The following is a 22,916-nucleotide window of genomic DNA, read 5'->3' as shown; positions in this document are numbered from 1 at the left end:
CTTTTTGACTTTAGTTAAGGTAGGCTAAACCCATCTTTTCTCCTAATTAGCCCTAATATACTTTGTATAGCGATTCGGATAAAGTATAAGAGCAGTAGTATAAAGAGGCGTATTATCGGACTTGCGGTAATATGTATTAAAGACCTCCTACTCTTTCCGGATTCGAGTATAAAAGTCTTTATTATTTATATATATATTCTATTATACTATAGTTAGTATTATTAATTCAAGTAATAAAGATTAGTATAAAGATTAGTATAAAGATTAGTATAAAAATTAGTATAAAAATTATTATTTACTAGTAATCTATTAAATACTCGAATTAAAATATCTATTATAAAAAGTACCCGATTAATAATTATAGTATTTCCTTGAGTCTCAAGAGTAGCTTTATAGAATGGTTTGAGAAAGGTAGAAATTATCCGAAGCCTTTCCTAGTCTTCCGGACTGAGGTAATCTGATTTCAGATTTGCAAGATACTTCTTGTAATAGGTATTAAGATAAGTATGTTACTAAAGAGTAATATTAAGTATTATATACTAGCTATTCTATTATATCCGATTATTAAGAGGAATTATTCTCCTAGTAAGAGCTTTAAATCTGGTAATCTAACTAGGAGAGTAACGAATATATATAATAATATTATAAAGCTGGCCTAATGGTCCCAAAAGTCGAAATTTTATTTGTTTTTCCTTATTACTTAATAGGGCTTCCAAATCTCCCAAGTTCTCTTACTTATTAAATGCCTCTAATTCTCTATTTATAAAAATATTATGAAATAAAAAGGCTTATATAGAAAGGTTAATAATATGTCCTAAATAATGAACCCGCTATTACAAAGTATTCTATTCTAATCCTTCTTCCCTTAGTAAATAAGCCTGAATAGCTTGATATAATATACTATTTATATTAGTATTATTACTAATAATAGCTCCAAGTTATTTGGTAATACTATAGTCTTAAAGTACAGGTTATAAAACCGTAAATTGGTTTTCTCCTAAATAACCTGGTACTATATAAAGAGCTAGAAGGGCCTTTATATAATTCTTATCTTGTTATTTAATAAAATATATAATAATATCTAAAAGAAGATATCCTTGCAGAGAAGTCCAGATATTAAGAGCGAGATGAATACTTGAAACTACAGACTAGAGTTTTCGTTATATAATATCCTTTAAGCTAATCTAGTACTCCCTAAGCTTTTTTCTTATATAAGAGTAAGTTATAGAAAGAAAGGGCTGAGATTCTGGATTAAGTACTTAATAAAAGGTATGAAATTCGGGCTATTTAATTATTTGAAAAGGTAGATTATAGATAATAATTAATGAAATTAAAGCTTTATAAATTACTACCCGATTAAGGTATTATTAAAAGATATATATATTAATTTCAGTTATTTGGCCAGATAACTCTATTTATAAGTAAAGCTATTATAGCTAGTTAATTACTTTTAATTAAAATGGACTGATTTCCGATCCGCTCTTAATAGTAATATTATATACTAACTTAAGATAATTGCATTAATTAGTAGAGACTGAAGTCAAATAAATATTCGGTAGATTTTCCTTTTTATAAGGAAGACAATAGTAGTATTTGGGTAGTTCTCCTGTATCTAGATACCCGAGACGAGTATAAGCCCAAATAGCTCTTGCAAGTTCTCCCTATTTGGAATTAGATTTGGATTAAGTCGAGTCTATATTAGTAGAGGCTTAATAGATTAATAAGGCAGATTCAGAAGCCATGTTTGAATAATGGAAGATAAAGTACTATTATATATTAAAGAGAGAATAAAAGAGAGTATGAAAATTTTAATCTTTTTTGGAAGAAATAGTAGTATAAATCTTAGTATTATGTATTAAATACTGGCTAGTCTATGTTATATAATAGACTATTAAATAGAAAGTATAATAGTATATTTATAATAGTCTACTTTTATACTAATCTTTATACTAATTGGTTTATAATTGAACTAGAAAGCGAGATGTTTATGTGATGGGACTTGCTTAATAGCTGGCTGGGCCCACTTTTATTAATGATTATTGAGGCGATGGGGCTCGCTTAAGGGCTGGCTGGGCCCACTTTTATTAATGATTATTGAGGCGATGGGGCTTGCTTAAGGGCTGGCTGGGCCCACTTTTATTAATGGAATTATTAATAACTGGATTAAATACTAGCTAGTCTATGTTATATAATAGACTATTAAATAAAAAGTTAAAAAGTCTAATAGTATAGTAATAATAGTATACTTTTATACTAATCTTAATACTAATTGGTTTATAATTGAACTAGAAAGCCGTAATGGGGCTCGTTTAATGGCTGGGCCCACTTTTATTGATGATAATTATCGATATTGATCGTTTATCGATCGCTTAGCCGATAACGATTACTAATCGATAATTTCGATCGATAATTTATCGGAGCCCACACTGCGATCCCCTTTCAGCTGATCGAACCGTTTGGAATGAACTTCCTCCGACACCTAGGGAGTACTTCTTTAGAGTATTCGAGACTCGAATAAGACAAGTTCGGCGAGAATGGAGGGCCATAATTGATGCAGTAGAGAAAGACATAGCACGGTAGGTCTTCCTCTTAGATCCATGTTCTGTTATCTTGGCTTTTCGACTCAAACCAAGCATCTCGATCACGAAGAAGACTCTTTTTCCCCTCCAAATACTTTCCGTTCCAAGTTCTTTCCATCGTTCTGCCTATCAAAAGCAGATTTCGTAGACTAATTCCTCTTTTTAATAGTTGTGAAAGGAACGCAACGCTTCCCCAGGGTTTTAGACATCCACAGCCGCGTCAAGGTATACGTGAAGAGCAGGCATGGAGAAGCCAGATGTTAATGCTCGTTAAGCCCCTGACAAATCGTCTTGGGGATACTGTAGAAGCGTGGGACAGATTCCAGCAGAACGAAATCGGGTACTTTCTTTTGGATGATAAATACTTGGCGACCTCAACACAGCTGAGAACTTGTGTTGCTGCGGTTGTCACAGTGTTCTTAGATCTCAAGGACATTCTGAAGAAACTCCGAAGGCTCAAGAATGAACTCCTGGTAAGCCATCTCAGATGTCAGAACTTGAGGAACGCACTTCATAACCTTGACTTGCAAGTTGCTAAGCATAATACTTGACCTAGGTCAATGTCCACCTCAGCCAAGAAGATCATGAGTCCAAACTCCTACAGATGAAGAGTGCGCGGCAAAATCAAATTCTTGTTGTCATCACGATTGTAAGCTGTCTTACAGAGACCACAGTTTAATGGTTCATCGGTTAATGGATTTTTGCTGACGAAGTCTTTAGGCATATCTACCACTAGTCCTCGCGGCAAATCTGTTCAGTACCGCACCAGGAGTTCTGCCTTTTACTCCGACTTTTGGAAGATTTATAGTTGCGTTATTTGCCTTGGGCTTCCTTATAGCGGCGTCAATCGTTTCCTTATTCCGCTGGCACGGCTGGACCCGACTTTTCGTCAACTTATGGATTAATCGCAGTTCTCGAAAGCGCTCTAGCTGGGATGTGGAACGTGGAGTGGACGACAACGACGTTGAGACATCTACACAACATCCTCTAAACCTGGAAAGTCCAAATGCTGAATGACAACCATTCCGCCGGCCGAGAACTTGAATCTCCCGGTCAACACGCCCCGGCAAGCGAGTGACGAGACTCAGCGAAAGCCTAGAGGACGGGGTCATAGCTATGCAACGTGGATCGAAGACTACCTTAGTCCAGCTTTCAAACGAATCCAGTCAACGATATCAGGGACGCGACTTTCTGGAGAACGTACACCTGTATAGCACATGTCAATATTCAAGCCTTTGCACCCATAAGCAACGTATGGCAGAGACGGCTTCACTCTTAACCCGCCGCTGACAAACAACGAATACATTGGACAAACGTAAGTAATCCTTACTCACCTGTTCTCTAATTCAAACTATAATCTTTCCATTTAACTTATAATTCTTGCCTCTTTTATAGCAAGTAATTCTTTAATATTATTAGCCTTTAAACTAATAATATTCTATTCATTAGAAATAGTAATTTCGCTAAGCAAAGTAACTAAAGTTTTAAAAAACTAAGTTTTTAGCTAAGAAATATAAATGCGCCACTGGTGGTACCGTTGCCTTGGTACGGGGTACGTACTGTACCTTCAGTCAGCGGAACACCAGAAGGGCCACGTCTGCTTAGTCCTCACCACAAACCCGGTTGGGCTGCTATCTTCGGAGCCACTCTTGTGACTGCCCCAGGAATCTGCCATTAGGCGAATAGTTGGTATGGTCGAAGACCTCAAGTTTTATATACAACCGTGACTGACGCTTCTTTCGAATAGGAGAAGTCCGAGGAAAAGACCGATCATAGAGAGCTTTCTTCGATGAGGGAAATTTTGGCCGCTCCTTCACCGGACTGAGAGGCGGAGAAATGATAGTTCGATGACATTCCATAAGAAGGCTGGATCTTGGTGGGGGAGGCCTCGAAGTCCAGTTGTGTCGTGTAACATTCGTTAATTTCCTAGAGCTTTTTCATTCAAACTCAGAAATGAAAACTTTCCGTTAGGGGATTCTATCATGGGTGTTCGGGACGGTGAGACCCGTGACACCCGTCTCTGTACTGCTCCTATCCGGAAATCCCAAGTCCTCCCTTCCTAAACCGTCACGCGCACAAGCCAAACATCCCGTTTCCTCTGATTCCATGCTCTCGTCGGATCGCTTTCCGTTTGACTCGTATTGAGTCCAGTGCCCCTAGTGAAAACGCTAAGGTTGAAGAGTGCAGGCTGGGTTCGAGAGGGCATGTCTGTTGTGCAGCATTTTGTGCCTGGGTCCGTGGCAGGAGGCTCCACATGCCCTACCTATCTTCTCAACCAGGAGAAGAGGCAGACCAACTAGCTGGGCAGAAATGTGCCGGTGTACAATGCATCTCCCCGAACAACCTCAGACCGGGCGGAAGACAGCAGACCCGCAGGGTCAGGCGTGGTACGGGAGACAGTATGGAGAGTTCCGCAGCTGTACAACCTACATGTCGAAATAATTGTTAATTATCACCTGTTTACAGGGGTTTTATCAGCGAAATAGCTAGCATCGCAGGGTGGTCTGACCAATCACCTGTCTTGATTCCAGCCTGTCGTGCTGTATGCAGTTAGACAGAGTTAACATTTAAAGCACCCTGTACGTAGTACAAGATCGTATTCCCTGACTCGAAGAAATCTATAATAGTGGGAGCCGATCCTGCTCGGCCCTTAACATTCACTTGTTGCCCCATTCATTGGCCAATTCAGCGCTGCTCCGCGATGGCTTGCGATTGGCCGGGAAAACACGCGAATTGGAACGCAAGGGCAATTTTGGCTCGAGATTTTTTATTTCATTCCTTCAACATCATGAGTTGTAGGAGTGAAAGACTTGGAGCTGCTGGTCCGTCAGTCGGCCATGTGCCAGGGTTGTTGTCTTCGTTGGGAGGGCAGCAGCAACGCCAGCTCGACGCGTTGTTAGCCCCCCTCGATCGGGAGACGTCGCAGACAACCGATGAACCATCCGGGCTGCTCTCGGGAGAATCAACCACTCACGGCAAAGCTTTTCCCGCTATCGATGATGTGAGTTCCTCCCTTCTATTTTCACTGTGTGCCTGAGATTCCGCCTTCAACCCCGCAACCACTGACGTGCGAGACTAGCCAGGCCCAGACCCTCCTTCCTCGGCCTACCTTCTCGACGGATTGCCCTCCGGCCATGATAACTATGTAAGCTGCGATACCTGCGATACCTGCGATACCTGCGGAGCTAGCACATGGACATGGAACCGTGCCGCTCCTTCCTGTGGAGGGGCTGGAGGGGCTTTGACAAGGGCTACATCATACGACTCTTTTGACATCAGCCATGTGTATCGAGAGCGCAAGGTATCCTGCCGCCCCTAGATACAATCAAGGAAGAAAGCTAATACCACCAGCCACCTGCCAGGCGCAAGACCATGCACGTATGGGAATGCTGCCAGTGCGGGAGAGGAAATATCAATATCCAGCTCGAGCAATGCCCCGATTGCGGTGTATACAGATGTGCTTACTGTAAAACGACTAGAGTACAAGTTCGAGGACACTAGCCGTTTGGCAGTAAGCATGAGACAAAAGATTGGTAGAAGGAATAGTCACTGCGTAAGTCGTAGTAGCGTGGGAGCTCAGACTCACAGACTAACGGATTGAATTGCAGGGTCAGCGTTGATATCTCAGCACTGCGACTCTACCGACAGAACTCTCTGGACTGCTGTCGACCTTCCTGCGTACGCGAACCCAGATTATGGGCCTACCTACAACGTGTAGACTGACTTTCCTTGGGATCGAAAACTCGATGTTATCAACTGTTAAGAGGGCTGGCTGGCCCTTCGTATTCGAAAGAACCTCCCGAGCGGCTGCTATCGACCTGCCAGCATTTTGATCTTCCAAATACGTTAATTTCATCATCTTCGCACTTGTATTGGTTTCAGGCCTTGTTCTCTGAGCATTCTGTGCGGCGTTTCAATCACGGCGTTTCCTTGGCCGGTGGCTTTGCACTCCTTTCTTGTCTATGCGAGAATTGTTATAATCCCACCAGTGGGCATCTCTTATTTAGTGTATTTTTATTCAGTGTGGAAAAGCTTGTTTTCTTTTGTGCTCATTTCAGCGGTGTGGTGGTTAACTGTTTTGCTTAACGCAAAGCGTTTTCCTGCCTTTAGGAGTTGGATTTTTAAAAAGTCGTTTTGCTATGTAATAGATTTATTTAGAGATGGTAGACACGTTCGTCCTTCTAATCCCCTCATGTCATTGCCGTTACCCACCCATCACAAAGTACGCCCTTGGCGTCTGAAAACTGTATGCTGAAGTGGTTAAATTGGGCGGGTACACGCTTGGAGTCTTTTAGGCTGTGTTGGTTTGCTCCTGCGACGACAACCCACCGGGCTATGATGGATGCTGTCAAAGGGTTGCAGCCCAAAGAAAGAGCAAACTTGGTCTTGGTCGAGAAGCAGGCATGGCACTCTAAAATGCAGCTCCAGCTCCAGCTATCCTTCTCCTCGCAACTCTCGATATCTATGCCTCCCGACTTCTGCACCTTTGAGCCCAAGAGACATCGAAGCTCGGAATCCTGCCGCTGCACAACTCGACAGGGTTTGAGGCTCTGGATAACGAGGTGCCCCCGTGCCCCCGCTTTCTCGGATGCACCTCGCGCCGCTGAACCAATCGCCGACAGTTCCAGCAGCAGCACGGCCCGTCCGCCGCCCTGTCCAAATCAGTGGTATTTCGCGACCAAGAATGTCAGCTCGACGGATTTGCCGAGATGCTTTGGTGCCCAACAGCCTCACATTCGCAATTCTGCGTGACCGCCTGGACCAGAAATCGATCAGCCTTACCCGCTCTCATCTTCTCGCTTCTCGCTTCAGCAGCCAAAAGACGAAACCTAAAGCTACCCGAAATTTTCAGTGCCCAATACTCGCACACCACACTGAGGAGGGCCGGGTGACTTGACTGAACGACAGAAATGTGTTAATTTGTGAGTGGTTATTGAGGATAAATTCTACTCCAGGCTCACATGCTTTAGAATTCAGTTGCTATGAACGCCCGAGGCCTTAGAAGTGCAGCCTTGATGCCCAGCCCTATCCTTCAAACACCCTTCACAAGCTGAAATCCGACAGATATTCAAACGGTGAGGGTGCAAAATGGTGTTAGCACTCGCTCCATCAGTACTCAAGCGGTGTACAACTACTGGCGAGTCGGCGTCTGGAGGGTGGTGGACAGGCGGTCCAAAGGAGGTATCATGGGGTGCATCCTGTGTTCCTGTCAAATACCCAAGTACGGCTGCTTGACCGCTGGCATGGAGTCACACGCTAAAGCACACTATATGATGCAGATTCCCTTTTGTGCGAGCACCGCAAGACAGTTAGAATCTTGCCCGACCATCATCCTCTACCTCAGGTACAGACCGCTCCTCGTGCCTCTCGTTGGCCGGGATGCCTTGGAATATCAGTTTCAGAATCTTAACTCCGCAATCCAGGAACCAAATCTCTAAACTGGCCTCCATCCCAGCTACTTTCAGATCAGTCTGCATCTAATACAGAGAACTCTCATGAACTTCTTGAAAATTCAACACTCTCATCCTTCACCTCTCGCTAGAGTTGCCAAGCCACTGCGTCACGAGACATGAATCCCAAACCAGTATCCGCCGGCCACATCAGCTTTGGCAACAGCTGGTGGGCTGAATTCTCCTCTCCCCGTTCGATAACAGATGAAGAGCGACTCGTCGAAGCCAGGAAAGCTCAGGACGCCGATGGAGACGATCTGGGCCTCTTTTTTATCGACTCTCGGGACACCACCGCCCCTTTAGAGGTCGACGTGGTGGAAAGCTTCTGTCGGGGTACGAATCTCGAGTACGTCGAGAAAGGAAAAGGATCGGCAGGAAGCCTGAGGACCGTCTGGCTTGATGACAGGAACAGTCCTGGCTTTGAGGGAAGTGGAGACACGAGGGTACATGAGAACCCATTGACGGCGACTGGATTACTACGGGCCTTGGCGGAGAAACAACTCAATCATGAGAAATTATGTAACGCGGCAAGAAGGTTAATCTACGTTTCGGATTTGAATCCGGACTGTATTCATGCTCTGGCAGCTACGGCATCATCGCTCCATGCTCGTGCCTTGCGAAGTACTATCTACAGGCATCTCGTATTCCGGCCCTCCGTTGGGGTCAAGATACCCTCTGCGGGCTGTCTTAGATTCCAGCTGGAACTCCACCTACCTTTCTTTATTATGAGAAAATCCACGCCACCCGACAAAACCCCTCAGGGCACTGTCAAGACGAAGCCCGACAGAGGCTGGACAGATCTTTCCTTCTTGAGGCTCGATGCCTGTGACTCCAACAGCCGGTCCTCAGAGCCAGAGGAGGTTTGGTGTATGCAGGAAGCCCAGATATCGTGTGTGGTAACTGGAACGGACGACTGGAGATGGACCGGATATGGTTTCGTTGACGCTGAGGTTGACGGTGAGCTGGCTGAAGCACCGGAATCGGATATGTGCTTCGATCAAATAGCAGGCGACGGCGAAGTCGAGGCAAACCTTCCGATCTGGAGACCACGCGACTGGTGGATCAAGGTATTCGAGGTCCGGATTGACCAAGTCACGGGACACTATGAAAATCTGGTACATAAACTGAACTCTGCGTTCGATCAATATGTATGAGCTTAACCCTCACCTTTAAATATCAAAGATTGTATTCGAATACTGACCTATTGAACAGATGAAAGACCATCCATTTAGCTTGTCCCCCCGACGGACCACTTCACGGCACCAAACTACTGAGATACAAGCAGCTTTCGAGTGGACTCTCCAAATGATGAGGGTCTTGACCAAGCCTCGCAATGTGCTCTTGGCCACAGTCGAGGCATGGCGCGCTTTCGACTCCGAAGACGGAGATGTGCAGTACTTCTCCGACGACCTTCATGCCGCTGCCAGAGAGACAAGTCAAGCATTCGAGGCCTCCGCTGCGCGTTGCCGTTCGACGAAGAATATCAAAGCGAAGTATCGTGAGCTGCGTGGATATCTTAGCGAGATAGTTGCGCTCGACAAGAGTTGTGCGGATTACAAGAAAGCTGTGAGTGCCACCACACGACTACTTGCAACCAGTGTTGCTTAGGGCAAGAAGAAGTTTTGCTGACGACTGGAATGTAGCTGGAATTAAGCCTGTTGCTTGGCCAAAAGCAGACAGCTGACAAGAATGAATTCACCAACGTCTTTACCGTCAACGTATGTATTTCTATTTCCCAATCAAAGAGGAGATTACTCTTCTCTTGCTAACTGGGAATCCACAGCTCCTCTACCCATTTGGACTAGCGGCTGCTGTCTTCAGCATGCAGCAAGCTGCCATCCCTTTCCCACAGACACCGAAGGCATTCGGTATCACGGCGGTCTTCTTCATATGTCTAGTGGCTCTCATCCAGTCTTTTGTTATCCATGCACAGCCTTGGCTGTGGAAAATGGTCACGCCGTGGCTTGAGAGAGGTGTGAGAGAGGAGACCAATGGGAGTATGCCTGACGCTCTAGTCAAAAAGAAGGAGGAAATAGTGAAAGGCGGGGCCCAGGAAAGGGTAACCGATGTAACTGATGAGGAGAGTGTCACGCCTAAGATGTCGAGGGATAAGAGTAGGACTTGGAAGAGTTGGGTGACAAGATCCTCCACTGAGAGAACTTTAGTTGGGTAATGAATATTATCACCTGATGACAACCGGCTCTGAATCAGTGAGGCCAGTCAACACTTCGGCAACTCGTCAAAACAAGTGATCTTCACATAGGGGAAGAAGAAGCTCTTCACCAGGTGATCCGTGCGTTGATCGATCTGATACTCAATCAAAGTTCTCGTACATAACATTAATAGACAAAGATGTCAACGAGGATGACAGCCATTCCCCACGCAACATACACACCTACTGCCAACACTCTTATCATGGCTCTAACTTCCAGTCATGAGCACGGCAGAAGAGAAGGACATCTCTTCTCTCACGACGGGCTTCCTCAGCAGTCTTTATCTTTTCGTTGTTGTCATTCTTATTCTGTCTCTGCTATTTTCGGATGGCAGTATCTTGACTGCTAAATCCTTTTTGATATAATGCCGGATGCACCGGTGATACGGTAAATAAACCCGACGAGACGAGGGATTGACAGCAATAATGAAGATGACAGTCATTATGCTGCTAGGGAACTGGTGAGCTAATAGTAATGAACTGAAGTGAAATTGAACTAAAATTGAAATATAAAGAACAAATATTACTTCTTTAAAATATAATACTTTTATTTAACTTTTATATATAGCAAATAAATATCTTATAAAAAAGTTATACTTAGCTTTATATTAAATATAAATTATTATTATTAAAGTAGCTACTAATAATAAGCTCTTATAGCTAATAATAATTATCGCAATTAGTATATTAGGGGCCAGGAGAAAGAAAGTTAAAAGCCGGCAGTTAGCACACTAATACTAATACTAATTATAGATTAGAAGGCAAGTAAAGGAAAGACCTGCTCGTGGTATTTTGTGAGCTGTGAGCAATGTCTTTGGGCAAACGGTGTATTGAGAGTCTCCCAGCTTGGAGTTCAGGAGGCCTCGCGTTGAACCGCCCGAACGGATACTTGAATTGAAATAGAGTTGCGTATATCGCATTGGATAAGAATCGCGCTCGTAATCTCTACTGTGCCTCGCCGTTGAAGGCATCATGCCCCGGCCACTGACTGAGCAACGCCTGTAAGGCCATGCAGACAAACCCATTGCTTTTCAACCAACCAAGCGAGATCGTTGAGATCATCAGCTTTGAACGCCTAAACTTGTTGAATGTTTTCCCAAAACACCACGCTAGATGCAAAGTAACCACAGCCCAATCATCATCCACTTGTATGTTGAATCATAATATCGTTGAAATATTATTAGTGCTTGACAGACCCGTTCGACAAAGGTATGTTCTCAACGCCATTGGGCTTAGCACCGACGCCATTGGTCTCCCCTACCTCGACAGGCTTGTCCAGGTCCGCAACCTCAAGATCGTCAAACAACGGGAACAATCCACGAGCCTGATGGAAGTCATTGTGGACTAGAAGTTGCGTTAGCCTGAAGTTGTAGAACAGCAATGATATGGGAACATACCAATATTGACAAGATGCCACGTTTCCATGATGTTCTCGATCAACTGACGACTTGGACTCAACGAAGAATAGCAGTGTGCCCAGTCCATACCAAGACGGAATGCTTCGTCCTTCCATGCTAAGAAACTGATCGTCTCAACAATGGTTGGCTGGACGATCTCCTTTCCTGGGAAAACACCCCACGTGACAGCGTTTGGTCCATCACCTGGGGCGTTGGTCCTCACATTGCCAACCTTCTTAACAGCATAATAAGTCAAGTCAGGATTCTGCTCAATCCTGGCAATCAGCTCATCAATGAGTGTTGGTGATACCAAGAGTTCAAGGTACGCTTTCTGGTAGACGTAGCCGTTGTTTGGGCCCCATCCATAGACCGGGTCCGAAGACTTCACTCCATCAATTGCTGGTTGAGAGTTGATGGTGAGAAAACCCCGTTTATTGAGTCTAATGAGGTCCTCCTTGATGGCGTCCGCTTCACTTGTGATCGGTGCTTCACTCCACGGAAGGCTGTCTACGCCTTTCTCAAGATACTTCACGAAAATGTCGGCAATGTCCTTAATCGATCTAGGTTCGCCCCAAAGCTTGCGATTCTGCTCATTCGTACCCTTCAAGCCGATGCCGTAAGTGTCCAATTCCCCGAAAGCAGGGGATCTCGAATCACCCCATCTGCCGTTGGGGAATTCGTCCCAGTCTTGAGTTCGGGCAACGTAAGACTTGTTCCGGTTCTTCCAGAAAATTGGGCGAACATCTTCTTCCCTGCGTCCCAGGCCGAGAGACTGTCTCCATGGCAATGCTTGCTTCAATGGTCGTTGATCCGAAGGCGTTAGGCTCAATTCATCCAGAACCATACGGGTTGCCTGGGCCAAATTCATGGTGTAGAAATGTAGATGGTGGATTCCCGACGCCAGGATTTTGCGGCACATCCCCGCAACCAGACCTGTCCCTAGGCTTCGAACAGCGGCATCATCGTTTTTGACTTGTTCCAACGCGGTGGCCCATTTAGGTGGAATAGTGGCATTCATGTGGTTGCACCTGCGAAGGAAACTGGCGTAAGTGTTTATGGGCATAATTCCGGGAACGATAGGGATAGTGATTCCCTTGGCCCTGACCTTTGAAACCCAATCGACGAAATTGTCAACATCGTAGAACATTTGAGTGACGATGAAAGTAGCACCGGCGTCAACCTTTTCCTTAAGATGATCTAACAGCAGCTCGGGGTCATCCTGGTCATCGCATCCCTCGGGGTACCCAGCAACTCCAATATCGAAATGGTTGCCATATGTTTGGCGGATGTGTGTGACGAGCTCTTTGGCGTATAGAAAGCCCCCTTCCGTAGCTTCCCACTTCTCCTTTTCTCTAGGAGGGTCGCCACGAAGTGCAAGGATATTGGTGCAACCGGCACTGTAAGCGTTCTTGAGAGCACTGTTGACGGCGTCTTTCCCCATATCCGTGCAGGTCAGGTGCATGCATGTCTCCAAGCCGCATTGGGATTGAGCTACGCTCACCATCTCACATGTCAAATCGGCCAATTGGCCCCCAGCTCCCCAAGTTATGTCAATAAAGCTAGGTCCAAGTCCATGCATTTTGTCCATTCGATCGTACAAGTTCTGCACACCCTGCGCCGTCTTCGGAGGAAAGAATTCAAAGGAAAAAGTCGGCCGCCCGGACTTCTCGGCCTCAGCCAGCATGTCTTTGATATGCATTCTGGCAGTCTAGAGGTTGCCTCGTCAAGTATATCGGCTCTGAAGATGGGCTGGTGACCTATTAGCAATGGTTCATGCAGCGAAACGATGCCGTCCGATTCAAAGGTTTCTGTTTCCAGACTCAAACCTAGGGCCATTAACAGACACGCAGCCCTCCCAGGTCTCGAGGCCATTTCTCGAGGTGAAGAAACACCGTACCTTGCAGTCTGAACCTAAGACACCTTTGTTCACAGCAGCCAAGGCTAACCGAAGTACCGTTTTCGAGCCCAACGATCTGCTGCTTCTCGCTGCATACAGAGCTGTGGGCAATGCGCGTGTGGAAGAGGAGAGTGGAGTAGGTCGGGCAAAACTCAAAGTGTGCGAGTGCGAGGGAACTCACTTGTATCACACCTCGAAATCAACGCCCGAAAGCGGTGGTCGAGTCGAGGCGGTGTCGAAAAAATATTCTTATTGGGTTTAGCTCCACGGACTCCACAAAATGCAGTCAGCGTAGGAACGAGGGATGAAAGAGAACCCGCCATTGCTGGATGTAAATGGGAGTAAAGCCGAATCTTATATCGAAGAGCCATCATGTTCAATATGGCCAGCACACTGCTCGCAGTCATCGTGAAAGTGCACTCTGTGCAATCAAACTTATGTACACATCCCTGTACCGTTGCCCCTCCATCCTCCCCGATGACTACCTGCGTACCCCGCCGAAACACGTGACCGGCGGGCGAACTTGGGAAGGGAGCTGGAGTAGTGGAGGCGGTAGCCAATTGTAACAACGACCTTGTCTTGTCATATGAAGTTTCGAGTTTCGTTCGTTCGTTCGTTCGTGTTGTGTTACATCTCTCTTTGCACGAATTGCCTATTATTTGTACACACACCTCCTTCATATAGGTACCCATGGGAACGCCAAACTTCTAGACATCGGCCAAACCGACGATGGTATCATTGACGCCGAAAACACAAATACGCTGCAAAGCATCATTTTCCATTCTTGTCATGCCTGAGCTCCTCCATCCTCATCAGCCCGTAGCCCGCTAAACTGAGTTCCCTGGTTGGCAGTGCTCAGCCGTGCGCAAAGTCCCAATAACACCACCGTTTCTGTGGCTGCATAATGGTTCAAGGCGTCCAGAAGAATCTGCAAATGTCTGCTGAAATTAATCTCATATTTCTGGATGGTCTCAAACATCTTTTCAATCTTTTCAAGTCGAGCCTCATCAGTCAGACCACCGCCAGCGGAATTTGAAGCTGTCGAATCGGCATGTTTTTGAGTTTGGGTTTCCTTGAATCGATCCCACTGTTGCCTATTCATCTGGGCAGGCCTGTTTGTGCCCGAAAGGTCCGGATCCATTCTTTCTAGTTCCCTCGTCAACCAAGGGGTATATGTTGCAAAAAATGTACATGTCTGCATCAACTTCGAATGAATCTAAAGATAATTTAGTAAGGCCACTCCTGCAAGGCCCTGGAAACATACCCTCAATAATCTGCTGTTGGTGAGCATGCATTCTTTCAGGCACGTATCGAGGAAATCCACATGATCCTGCATAAGCTCATCAACCGTCCGAACCGGAGACGCACCGCCCTTGCTATCCTCCTTTGCATTGAGCTTCGCCATCAGTGCCTGCCAATTTGGTTCAATGACTTCAGCCGTGCAAAAGTAGAGAAGTTGTTGAACGAAGACAAGCATACGAGCACGCAGCGTGAACACCCGTCGTTTCCACATTTCCACATCTCGATTTGAGCTCTTATGTGACCAGCTAGCAGCTCTATTGTGAGTTTGCCAACATGAAACAAGTTGTTGCTCCAGGTATCGCAGGGAGAGGAGGTATCGAAACAAGGCTTGGTATCTCCAGACAGTTTTCCTGCTAATGACTAGAGAGACGGGGAATGGGACGGAATAATCTAGTTGAAGAGAAGTGAAGCCGACAGCTGCCTTATCACTTTCATTGGTCGGCTGGGAAGCAGGAGCCTGAAGCGCTTCCCCTTGCTCTATACCAGAAATATTGACGACCCGAGTCAATGAGTTTGTCAAGCTGACCTCATTCATCTCAACTTTGATGTCTTCCTTGAACGGATCCTGTGCCGCAACACTGCCAGGCTGCCGCAGGACCAGATCCAGGAGTGACTGTAATTTGCTTGTATTGACATTCTTGACGGGCTTTCGAAGCTCAGATGTACCAAGCTCTAGGAAGTAGGAGAAGAAGTCTGACCGATCGAGGAAAAAGTAGTGTTTGAGTGATCGTAGGCGAGCAGGGAGGGCATGCGTAGTAAGTAAGAGTGTGAGAAGCGACTCGTTGGCATGAGCATAGGCGCTATTGACGTTGTCCAAGAATCGATTGTCGTCAAATGATCGAGGGACATCAGCAACAGCTTTGCTGACATCGACACCACCACACTCCCGAACCACATTGAGATATTTCCCTGCCAGCAAAACTTTGTCCTTGACTCCTTCCAGCTGTGGAGGCACGTCGTGATCTCGGATGGTGTATCGTCTCTCCCAGTATTCATCGGTATAATCCTCTTCTAACCTTTCACGCTTGATGCTCTTCTGCTCTCTCACCAAAAATTCAGCGTGAGGATCCTTTATACTTCCGTGATGCAACCACTCGTTCAACATGATCATATACGGGCGGCTGGCATCCCGCAATAATGAAGTGAGCAGGGACCGAGCAGCCGGGTCACCCGACATCATTTCCAATCGCTTCGTGATGAGACCAAGGACACTGCCACCCTTGCAAATTTTCTTTCCAGGTATATTTCCCGGTCCAAGATCCCCGCCCTCCCTGAGACTCTCCAGGATATTCTCGATATCATCATAGCCATCGTCAGAGTCTTCGTCCTCCTCCAGCATGGAATTTCTCTTCAGTATCTCGTGAGCTAAAGAGTATAACTGGAACATCATATGGCTGGTTGGAAGGGTGTGGAGGTTGAGTACATGCAGAGTAAAGGACGGATTGGTGAGAAACTGGGTCTCTAGTTGAGCAATCATGATCAAGTAATCCTGTAGGAGTTTCCGAATAGCAGCACAAAGGGCGTGGTTGACGGCTCCAAATTCCTCTCGGCTTTGAACTTCCACGAAAGCCTCAACCGCACCATAATGAGTTGCCATTTTCAACATTGTCGTGGTAAGGTCTTGTAGGCTAGGGTCCAATCCGGGCAGAATCTTGTACCCAGGTCCTGCGAGCCGGTCCTTCTCCACTGCGGGGTTGTAGTTCTTTGCAAATCTTACATACTGTCCTTCGTAGCCCATAAAAACCATAAGAAGATCCTCCAGGATTGTGGCCTCCTGCACTTCCAAAGACAACTCGTGAAGCGGTTTGGGCTGCAACGATTGCGGGGCGTGAGATGCGAGTGCCGGTATCGATATTCGTGATGCTAAAGGGGCAGATGTATGCGGTACTAAAGAGACTTCTGGGTTCCATGGTGCTAACAAATTACTATTAGACTTTTGTGGCCCTAATGTTTTCACAGATATAAGTCTTACCTTGGGGAAGCGTTTCTGGCCTGCCTGGTTTCGGTCGAGGGTCCCCAGAATATGCTCTACTTGGCTCAGCTGGTCGCTGGCGTTCCGAAGGTTGTGCTGAAGGAGCAGGACGTCTATCTGGGCTTCTTGTTCTCGTTGTTAAAGTCTCTCTTGTTGTTACTTGCACTCTTTCCGTCCTCCTCTCTTCTACCGCCCTGTTCGTGCGCTGTGAGCCTGAAGCTGTCCTTTTATGACTTGTTCCTGATGCTGAGGGTTGTGGTGATTGCATCCTTCTTGGATCCAGCCTCTCACCTCTGCCTCCAGTCTGCCCGGATGGAGCGCGGGGTTGTGCGCTTCCATTGTCGTTGGTCGTTCTCCGTTCAACACGTGACGATACTCTGGCTGTGGACGAAGAAGACATGGCAATCACATTTGCGTTTGATGGCCAAGTCGCGCCAGCATAGCATGCCGCGAGAAGCAGATATTAACGCTGTTGACTTTCTGTGGTGATGTTGATCGTGATTTCTGGCTGGGAGACGCGCGATCCTGGAGCGCGACAAACGCGCCAGGAAGCTAGACCTAAAATGGGGGTGCTCGGCTGTACCTGAGAGCTTTCGTGGACCTTCTTGCCTAGACAAGGACTTGACATTTCCAGCCTCACCTAAACTTATCTGCTCTTCTCCAGTCAACGACACAGTTTAAGATCCTACGAGTCTCTCTACAGCTTACTGGCTTGGTTTCGACTCCTCCACACTTCCCCAGCTGACTCTCCAAACTCGTCAAAATGTTTATTGCTCGGTCAGAATACGGTGAGTGACCCAGAGCTCTACCACCACTTCTCAGAATTGCCACTGACGCTGCAACAGATCGGGGTATCAAGTATGTTAGCCTCTTGCTCAGTGGAGATTCTCCAAACTTTATAGCCTTAGCAGGACACTGATATATCAAACAGCACCTTCTCACCGGAAGGACGTCTGTTCCAGGTTGAATATTCATTGGAGGCGATCAAACTAGGATCAACAGCAATCGGAGTAGCTACAGGTGGAGGTGTGGTCTTAGGCGTCGAAAAGCGAGTCACGTCTACCCTTCTCGAAACCTCATCCGTCGAAAAGATTGTCGAAATCGACCGCCACATCGGTTGCGCCATGTCCGGACTCCAAGCTGATGCACGATCGATGGTAGAGCACGCTCGGGTAGAGTCTCAAAACCACGCATTCCATTACAATGAGCCTTTGAGAGTTGAGAGCTGTACGCAGGCTATTTGTGATCTGGCACTGAGATTCGGTGAGGGTGCTGACGGCGAGGAGAGCATTATGAGTAGACCATTTGGTGTTGCTCTGCTAATTGCGGGTTATGATGAGGATGGACCACAGTTGTACCATGCAGAGCCAAGTGGGACCTTTTACAGATATGATGCGAAGGCTATTGGATCAGGCTCGGAGGGCGCCCAGGCTGAATTGCAGAATGAGTTTCACAAGGTATGATTGTGATGGGTCTCGGGCTGTGTCTTACCTAACTTTATGCTAGTCTCTTACCATCGAGGAAGCCGAGACACTGGTTCTGAAGACTTTGAAGCAAGTGATGGAAGAGAAGCTCGACTCGAAGAACGTCCAATTGGCGAGCGTGACCAAGGAGAAGGGTTTCCGGATCTACACAGATGAGGAGATGGCCGCAGTTGTTGAGAGATTACCGGCAAACTGAGAGGATGATACCTGTATTGCAAAGACAGGCTTGTAAACCTACGGAGTTAGGAGGAAAAATGAAGTCAACTTAGAGACGAAAATTGGCATTGCACAGCTTGGGAAGATCTCTTAATGACCAAAGTCCCAGATTCCACTTGATTGTGAGTATAGCCCCAGCCAACCGGCCAAAATGCATCAACTTTTGCCACCTCTGAGATTATTTACATTGGACGTGGTTGGCTCTCATCAACATCCAGGTCCAAGTTCTCGAAGTCCTCCTGGATGCTAAGTACTCCCAAGGCATAGTGCACTCGATCCGACCTTTCGATCACCGATCTCCTCTCGTCGGCACTTAATCCCAAGAGTGCTCTATCAATTCTCCTCGAACTGATCAAAATATCGGGAACCACTTTTCCCTCAAAAGTTTTGGTATATGGTGGGCCTTTGCCCGCCTCGTAAGTTTTGACCCATGATGATTCGCAGCCTGCAGCAACGGCGTATGCTGTTTGCCATCCAGTTAGGCGACCGATATCGCGAAGTCTACGAACGGTCCATTCGCGCTGGGCTGCGTTTTGGTACTAAATTGATCGTTAGCATCGGCGCGTCAAATATTTAACCTGTACATACTTGTACTCCGGAAATGAAGAGACAAATCGACGACTCGATCAAGGCTGCGCCAACAGTCGGGTTAACTTGAGTTGTCAAGCTGCAATCAGGAGCAATCCCCGCCGCTGTGCGACCAAGTTCGGTTGCAAAAGAAGCAGTCTGTCTGGCTGCGATCCCAGCAGCCATCATGGCCGCAGGAGGCATTGATGGATGTGCCCGATGGCAAGCAATCAGTCCCATATAAAAGTTCATCCAGATACCAGCGATAGCATATGTCCGATACTTAAGAGCTGGTCCAAAAGGTGTATCCATCGGTTCAGAGAATTCCGGGCCAAGGGCCTGGAAATCTTCCCCGAAGTAGTCCTCGAGCACACCGAAAGCGTTTCGGATTTCCTGCCATTCCTCTTCGGCCTCCTGGGTACGTGCTTGTAGGTCTATATCGTTACTTTGCGTGCTTCCGGGGGAGGAGTCCTCTCTCGATGGCTCAAATCCCATGGGGAGCTGGGCCTCATGGACTCCGGGAACCATGCCGCTAAACGCAGGCATCTGGGGCTGCTTTGGAGGAGTCTGCGGAAATTCCTGCGAGCCGGACGCCTGAGCTGCTTGAGCCTGCATCTGCATGTATTCTGGTGGCGGTTTCCAATGACCTCCATTGGCTTTGATGGCCAGTCGTTTTCTCTTCAAGTCTTTGGCAGCAAAGTCAGCGAGGCGACCCATGAGAAGTATGAGGTGGTCAAATGTGCCATAGCTGTTGTTCGTTAGCAGCGGGCATATAAGATATGTAAGGCTTCCTTACGTGGCAGTGAGGCGGCCCAGTGACGATCTTGGTGGGCAATGACTCCAAAGAGAGTAGTCCATGCTGCGTCCGATTAGCTACGAAGCTTTCCCACGCCAAAGTGACCTTACAAGAGACGGCCTCCGCCAAGAATACTTTGGTACACATCCTGTTTGCAGTACCACCAGAAGAGGTCGCGTTGAGTCTCGTATGTTTCCAGATCTCTTTCACTATACTCTTTACTCTGGGGGCCGTCCCAAACACTGTCGTCAATTATTTGACCGTATTGGTCATAGAAAAGTTTTTTTCCCATCAACATCGAGACTATATTCTCGTCGACTTCGTCAATATTTGGTTGAAATCGGGTTCTATCATCGAGTCCGTATGGGACTCCCTGCACCTGAGTCTGTTGATATCTCTGTTGCTCTTCTTGACGTCGTCGCGCCGTTTTGTTCTTTATATATCGAGTCATGCCCGCAAAATCAATTTCTCTCACTAATTGCTTGGCTCCCAGGAGGTGGTTACTCCATTTTTGATGATCTGCGGACCAGACCTCGTAAAACGCTAGCAGCATTGCAGCGGCCAATGTTGCAGGCTGTCGTCGTCGACTGTAGATGCTGACACTTTTTGCAACTCTGCGGAGACCGATTGCGTAATGCTTCAACGATGCAGCGATGGGTCCATTCTGAAGTTTCGCAATATGGAGGCTGCCGATAGCGAGCATTGCATGCAGCAGGGCAGGGTTTTGGAGCGCGAGAGTGGGAAGGGTGTCTATTACAGTGAGCATCAGCACTTAAAAGAATGTATAGTGAGAACGTACAAGCCCATATATTCTGCTGGGATTTGGGCACTGGTACTCCTTGGAACATGAGCGAAGGGTTAGCTGGGTGTCTTTCGAATAGAGATATGCACGGTCCAGTGACATTAACGAAATGACAGAATATTCTAGCAGTCATGGAGTCCTTTAGAGGCGTCGATTGAGGAGATGGTGTGTAGGTTGCCAGCATATTTGGGCGGTCAATGAAAGATGTGAGTGAACGGAGACTGAGGTCTTGGTTATCCTGTTGAGCTTGAAGGGCAACGGCAATGCCAAGATCATTGTTCCTGAGATGACCATCCTGAATATCTTCCCGCCACGCACCAGAACTCTCCTCTTCCTCCTCCATGGTGATATCGTCATCGGAGACATCGAAAGGATCATCCTCATCCTCGACAACAGCAGATGTATTTTCTTCGTGTGGACTTGATTGCACAGTCGTCCACTCCGTTGCCAGTGGCGGGTATTCATGGCTTTGAAGCTGATTTCCCTGCCAACCTGGGGGGAGGGTTCCCTGTTCCCTAATTAACCCTTCTAAGGGTTGTTGTGGTTGGCCATCGACTTTCGCAACGAAAGTGGTTTGATGTTGAGCAAGTGCAGGGAAAGACTGGCTGACCGCAGCTGGAGTAGTTATAGGCTCCCAAGTAGATGTGGTCGGGTAAGCTTGGTGAAAGGGTACAGCGGCTGCGAACTGTCTGTTAGAATCGCGGAACAGTTCCTGCGGATGTGAAGGGGACCCACTACTTGGGCCAGCAGCAGACCAGTCCAAGGGACCTATTTGCGCCGGAGTAATGGGTGGATGTTCTCTGTGCTCCTGTTTAACCAAAGCGTTGAAGTCGTAGTGAGTCGCTTGATCTCGTGGGGAGCGCTTAGGTCGGGGATCAGGAATGTGAGACTGATCGACGGTGTCGGTCTGGGTGCCAAAAGGGGGTGAACCTCTGGGCTGGGGGTTTTTATTTTCTGTTGCAGGACCCTTGATGTCAGAGAAGGTGTAAACCCGACGCTCACTACCAGGTGATGTAGCAGCAGGTAAAGGAGGCACATCGACAGCTCTGGAAGGCCCAAAGGTTCCTTGGAGCTTTGGGGCAAGAAGCAACGGGGTTTGCCCAGGCGTAGGCTGTGGATACCCCTCGCCATGGCGAAGTCCTGGCTGGACTGCACTTGACCTAGGAATTGCTGCATGTGAAGAAGCAGCTGAGAAGGAAGGCCGATAAGCGTTCAAAGGGTCTTTAAAGACAACTCTTTGGTTGTAGCCTTCGCAATGACGTTTGGATTTCGTGCAGTTATGGCAAGTGGGTCTCTCTTCTCCGCACTTTATACGTCGCTTGCGGCATGCTGAACAGGAGACTGGAGTCAGCTACACTTCTTACTGCGAGTCAGTGAAGAGCGAGGCGTCCTAGGCTTACTCAAGCATCCCGTTTTAGTCCTTTTTCTCCCTTGTGCTTTCGACCCGGGCTTCCTGGGAGGTGGTTCCCCTCCTTCTTCGTCGAGGTTGTGGGCGTTTGGCTTGCTGTCGGGCTGAACTCTCTCCTGGGAGACTTCTGGGTCCTCCATATTTGGAAAGACTCTTTCTAGGCCGGTCACCACATGGATGGTCGAAGCTTCATGTTCTGAGGTGACACGTGAGGCATCGGGAGGGAAAATAGCGGAGTGGAATCTTGACTCTTGTGGGACGGGCCGAATGTCTCAACTGATATAGGTGACAGTGGCCGTTGCGTAAGGCGTCAATGAGAAAGTTGAATCACAAGCCACGCGTGGTCTCAGACTGACAAGGCATTGCGGTTGTGGTAAGGATCTGTTGTTCGGAAGATTGGTAATGGTTTTGTGATCTGATCTGGACCTGATGGGATGATGGGCGAGGGGGCTACAGTACGGGTCTAGTGATACTGTACAGTAGTTGGCGGGATTTAATGTCCAAGCCGCCCGTTGGAGTAGTGAGGTCTCAGATGCCAGGAAGCTGGGGAGGCACCGCAGGAGTCCACTGACGGCTGCCGGAAGAGGCTATGAAGGCGCCAGACACGTTGCGAGGCCGAGTTAGTGCGGTGCAAGACCGGACTAGTCCGCACACAAGGTTTTCCGCTTGCCCCAAAGCATTCGAGCAGGTGGTTTGACTTTGACGTCTTCTACCGCAGACTCTGGAGGGCTTTGCTCTGCGCTGAGCTAGGACGATAGCTCGTGCTGGGGTGGCGGCGTGGAGCAAGAACTGGCTCACAGGGCAATAATCAGTTCGTGGTATCAAATGAAATGC

General features: G+C 47.3%; 8 protein-coding genes across 8 annotated transcripts; 5 read left to right on the top strand and 3 right to left on the bottom strand.

The window, feature by feature from the left end:
• Positions 1-2,836: 2,836 nt before the first annotated feature.
• On the top strand, positions 2,837-3,596 carry K444DRAFT_637629 (uncharacterized protein; the record flags this gene model as incomplete). The annotated part of the gene is made up of 3 exons (XM_024884151.1): positions 2,837-3,052; positions 3,136-3,228; positions 3,300-3,596. The coding sequence occupies 3 exons, from the start codon at positions 2,837-2,839 to the stop codon at positions 3,594-3,596; spliced, it is 606 nt and encodes a 201-aa protein (XP_024727132.1).
• A 1,490-nt stretch (positions 3,597-5,086) lies between these two features.
• Positions 5,087-6,092, top strand: K444DRAFT_262530 (uncharacterized protein). The gene is made up of 3 exons (XM_024871419.1): positions 5,087-5,580; positions 5,659-5,880; positions 5,942-6,092. The coding sequence occupies exons 1-3, from the start codon at positions 5,281-5,283 to the stop codon at positions 6,047-6,049; spliced, it is 630 nt and encodes a 209-aa protein (XP_024727131.1). The 5' UTR covers positions 5,087-5,280; the 3' UTR covers positions 6,050-6,092.
• A 541-nt stretch (positions 6,093-6,633) lies between these two features.
• K444DRAFT_262527 (uncharacterized protein) lies at positions 6,634-7,742 on the top strand. The gene is made up of 2 exons (XM_024871418.1): positions 6,634-7,501; positions 7,644-7,742. Exon 1 carries the CDS (start codon positions 6,828-6,830, stop codon positions 7,329-7,331), a length of 504 nt encoding a protein of 167 aa, XP_024727130.1. The 5' UTR covers positions 6,634-6,827; the 3' UTR covers positions 7,332-7,501; positions 7,644-7,742.
• A 406-nt stretch (positions 7,743-8,148) lies between these two features.
• Positions 8,149-10,202, top strand: K444DRAFT_637628 (uncharacterized protein; the record flags this gene model as incomplete). The annotated part of the gene is made up of 4 exons (XM_024884150.1): positions 8,149-9,177; positions 9,242-9,595; positions 9,673-9,747; positions 9,813-10,202. The coding sequence occupies 4 exons, from the start codon at positions 8,149-8,151 to the stop codon at positions 10,200-10,202; spliced, it is 1,848 nt and encodes a 615-aa protein (XP_024727129.1).
• A 1,219-nt stretch (positions 10,203-11,421) lies between these two features.
• K444DRAFT_637627 (putative methylenetetrahydrofolate reductase 1) lies at positions 11,422-13,337 on the bottom strand (the record flags this gene model as incomplete). The annotated part of the gene is made up of 2 exons (XM_024884149.1): positions 11,422-11,585; positions 11,639-13,337. The coding sequence occupies 2 exons, from the start codon at positions 13,335-13,337 to the stop codon at positions 11,422-11,424; spliced, it is 1,863 nt and encodes a 620-aa protein (XP_024727128.1).
• Positions 13,338-14,130: 793 nt separating this feature from the next.
• Positions 14,131-17,294, bottom strand: K444DRAFT_603368 (uncharacterized protein). Its single transcript, XM_024878768.1, has 3 exons — positions 16,810-17,294; positions 14,800-16,751; positions 14,131-14,751 (listed from the first exon to the last, which is right to left on the bottom strand). The coding sequence occupies exons 1-3, from the start codon at positions 17,207-17,209 to the stop codon at positions 14,323-14,325; spliced, it is 2,781 nt and encodes a 926-aa protein (XP_024727127.1). The 5' UTR covers positions 17,210-17,294; the 3' UTR covers positions 14,131-14,322.
• Positions 17,295-17,572: 278 nt separating this feature from the next.
• Positions 17,573-18,786, top strand: K444DRAFT_709802 (N-terminal nucleophile aminohydrolase; the record flags this gene model as incomplete). Its single annotated transcript, XM_024888209.1, has 3 exons — positions 17,573-17,601; positions 17,741-18,266; positions 18,316-18,786. 3 exons carry the CDS (start codon positions 17,573-17,575, stop codon positions 18,487-18,489), a joined length of 729 nt encoding a protein of 242 aa, XP_024727126.1. The 3' UTR covers positions 18,490-18,786.
• Positions 18,692-22,222, bottom strand: K444DRAFT_648216 (uncharacterized protein; the record flags this gene model as incomplete). Its single annotated transcript, XM_024885441.1, has 6 exons — positions 18,692-19,048; positions 19,098-19,824; positions 19,873-19,935; positions 19,983-20,622; positions 20,672-22,003; positions 22,075-22,222. The coding sequence occupies 6 exons, from the start codon at positions 22,220-22,222 to the stop codon at positions 18,692-18,694; spliced, it is 3,267 nt and encodes a 1,088-aa protein (XP_024727125.1).
• Between the last annotated feature and the right edge of the window lie 694 nt (positions 22,223-22,916).

The sequence above is a fragment of the Hyaloscypha bicolor genome (genome assembly GCF_002865645.1).
Source record: "Hyaloscypha bicolor E unplaced genomic scaffold K444scaffold_183, whole genome shotgun sequence".
NCBI lineage: Eukaryota > Fungi > Ascomycota > Leotiomycetes > Helotiales > Hyaloscyphaceae > Hyaloscypha > Hyaloscypha bicolor.
The sequence above is the reverse complement of the archived record's forward strand: the minus strand, read 5'-3'. Positions and strand labels throughout refer to the sequence as shown.

What these genes read in the sequence shown, in the direction of transcription:
- K444DRAFT_262530 (XM_024871419.1), top strand. Translation starts at nt 5,281, where the DNA reads ATGGCTTGCGATTGGCCGGGAAAACACGCGAATTGGAACGCAAGGGCA. An exon ending in CTTTTCCCGCTATCGATGAT is followed by an intron (nt 5,581 to 5,658) that starts GTGAGTTCCTCC and finishes GTGCGAGACTAG; the next exon opens with CCAGGCCCAGACCCTCCTTC. An exon ending in ATGTGTATCGAGAGCGCAAG is followed by an intron (nt 5,881 to 5,941) that starts GTATCCTGCCGC and finishes GCCACCTGCCAG; the next exon opens with GCGCAAGACCATGCACGTAT.
- K444DRAFT_262527 (XM_024871418.1), top strand. Translation starts at nt 6,828, where the DNA reads ATGCTGAAGTGGTTAAATTGGGCGGGTACACGCTTGGAGTCTTTTAGG.
- K444DRAFT_603368 (XM_024878768.1), bottom strand. Translation starts at nt 17,209, where the DNA reads ATGTCTTCTTCGTCCACAGCCAGAGTATCGTCACGTGTTGAACGGAGA. An exon ending in GCCAGAAACGCTTCCCCAAG is followed by an intron (nt 16,752 to 16,809) that starts GTAAGACTTATA and finishes GTAATTTGTTAG; the next exon opens with CACCATGGAACCCAGAAGTC. An exon ending in CCAACAGCAGATTATTGAGG is followed by an intron (nt 14,752 to 14,799) that starts GTATGTTTCCAG and finishes AATTATCTTTAG; the next exon opens with ATTCATTCGAAGTTGATGCA.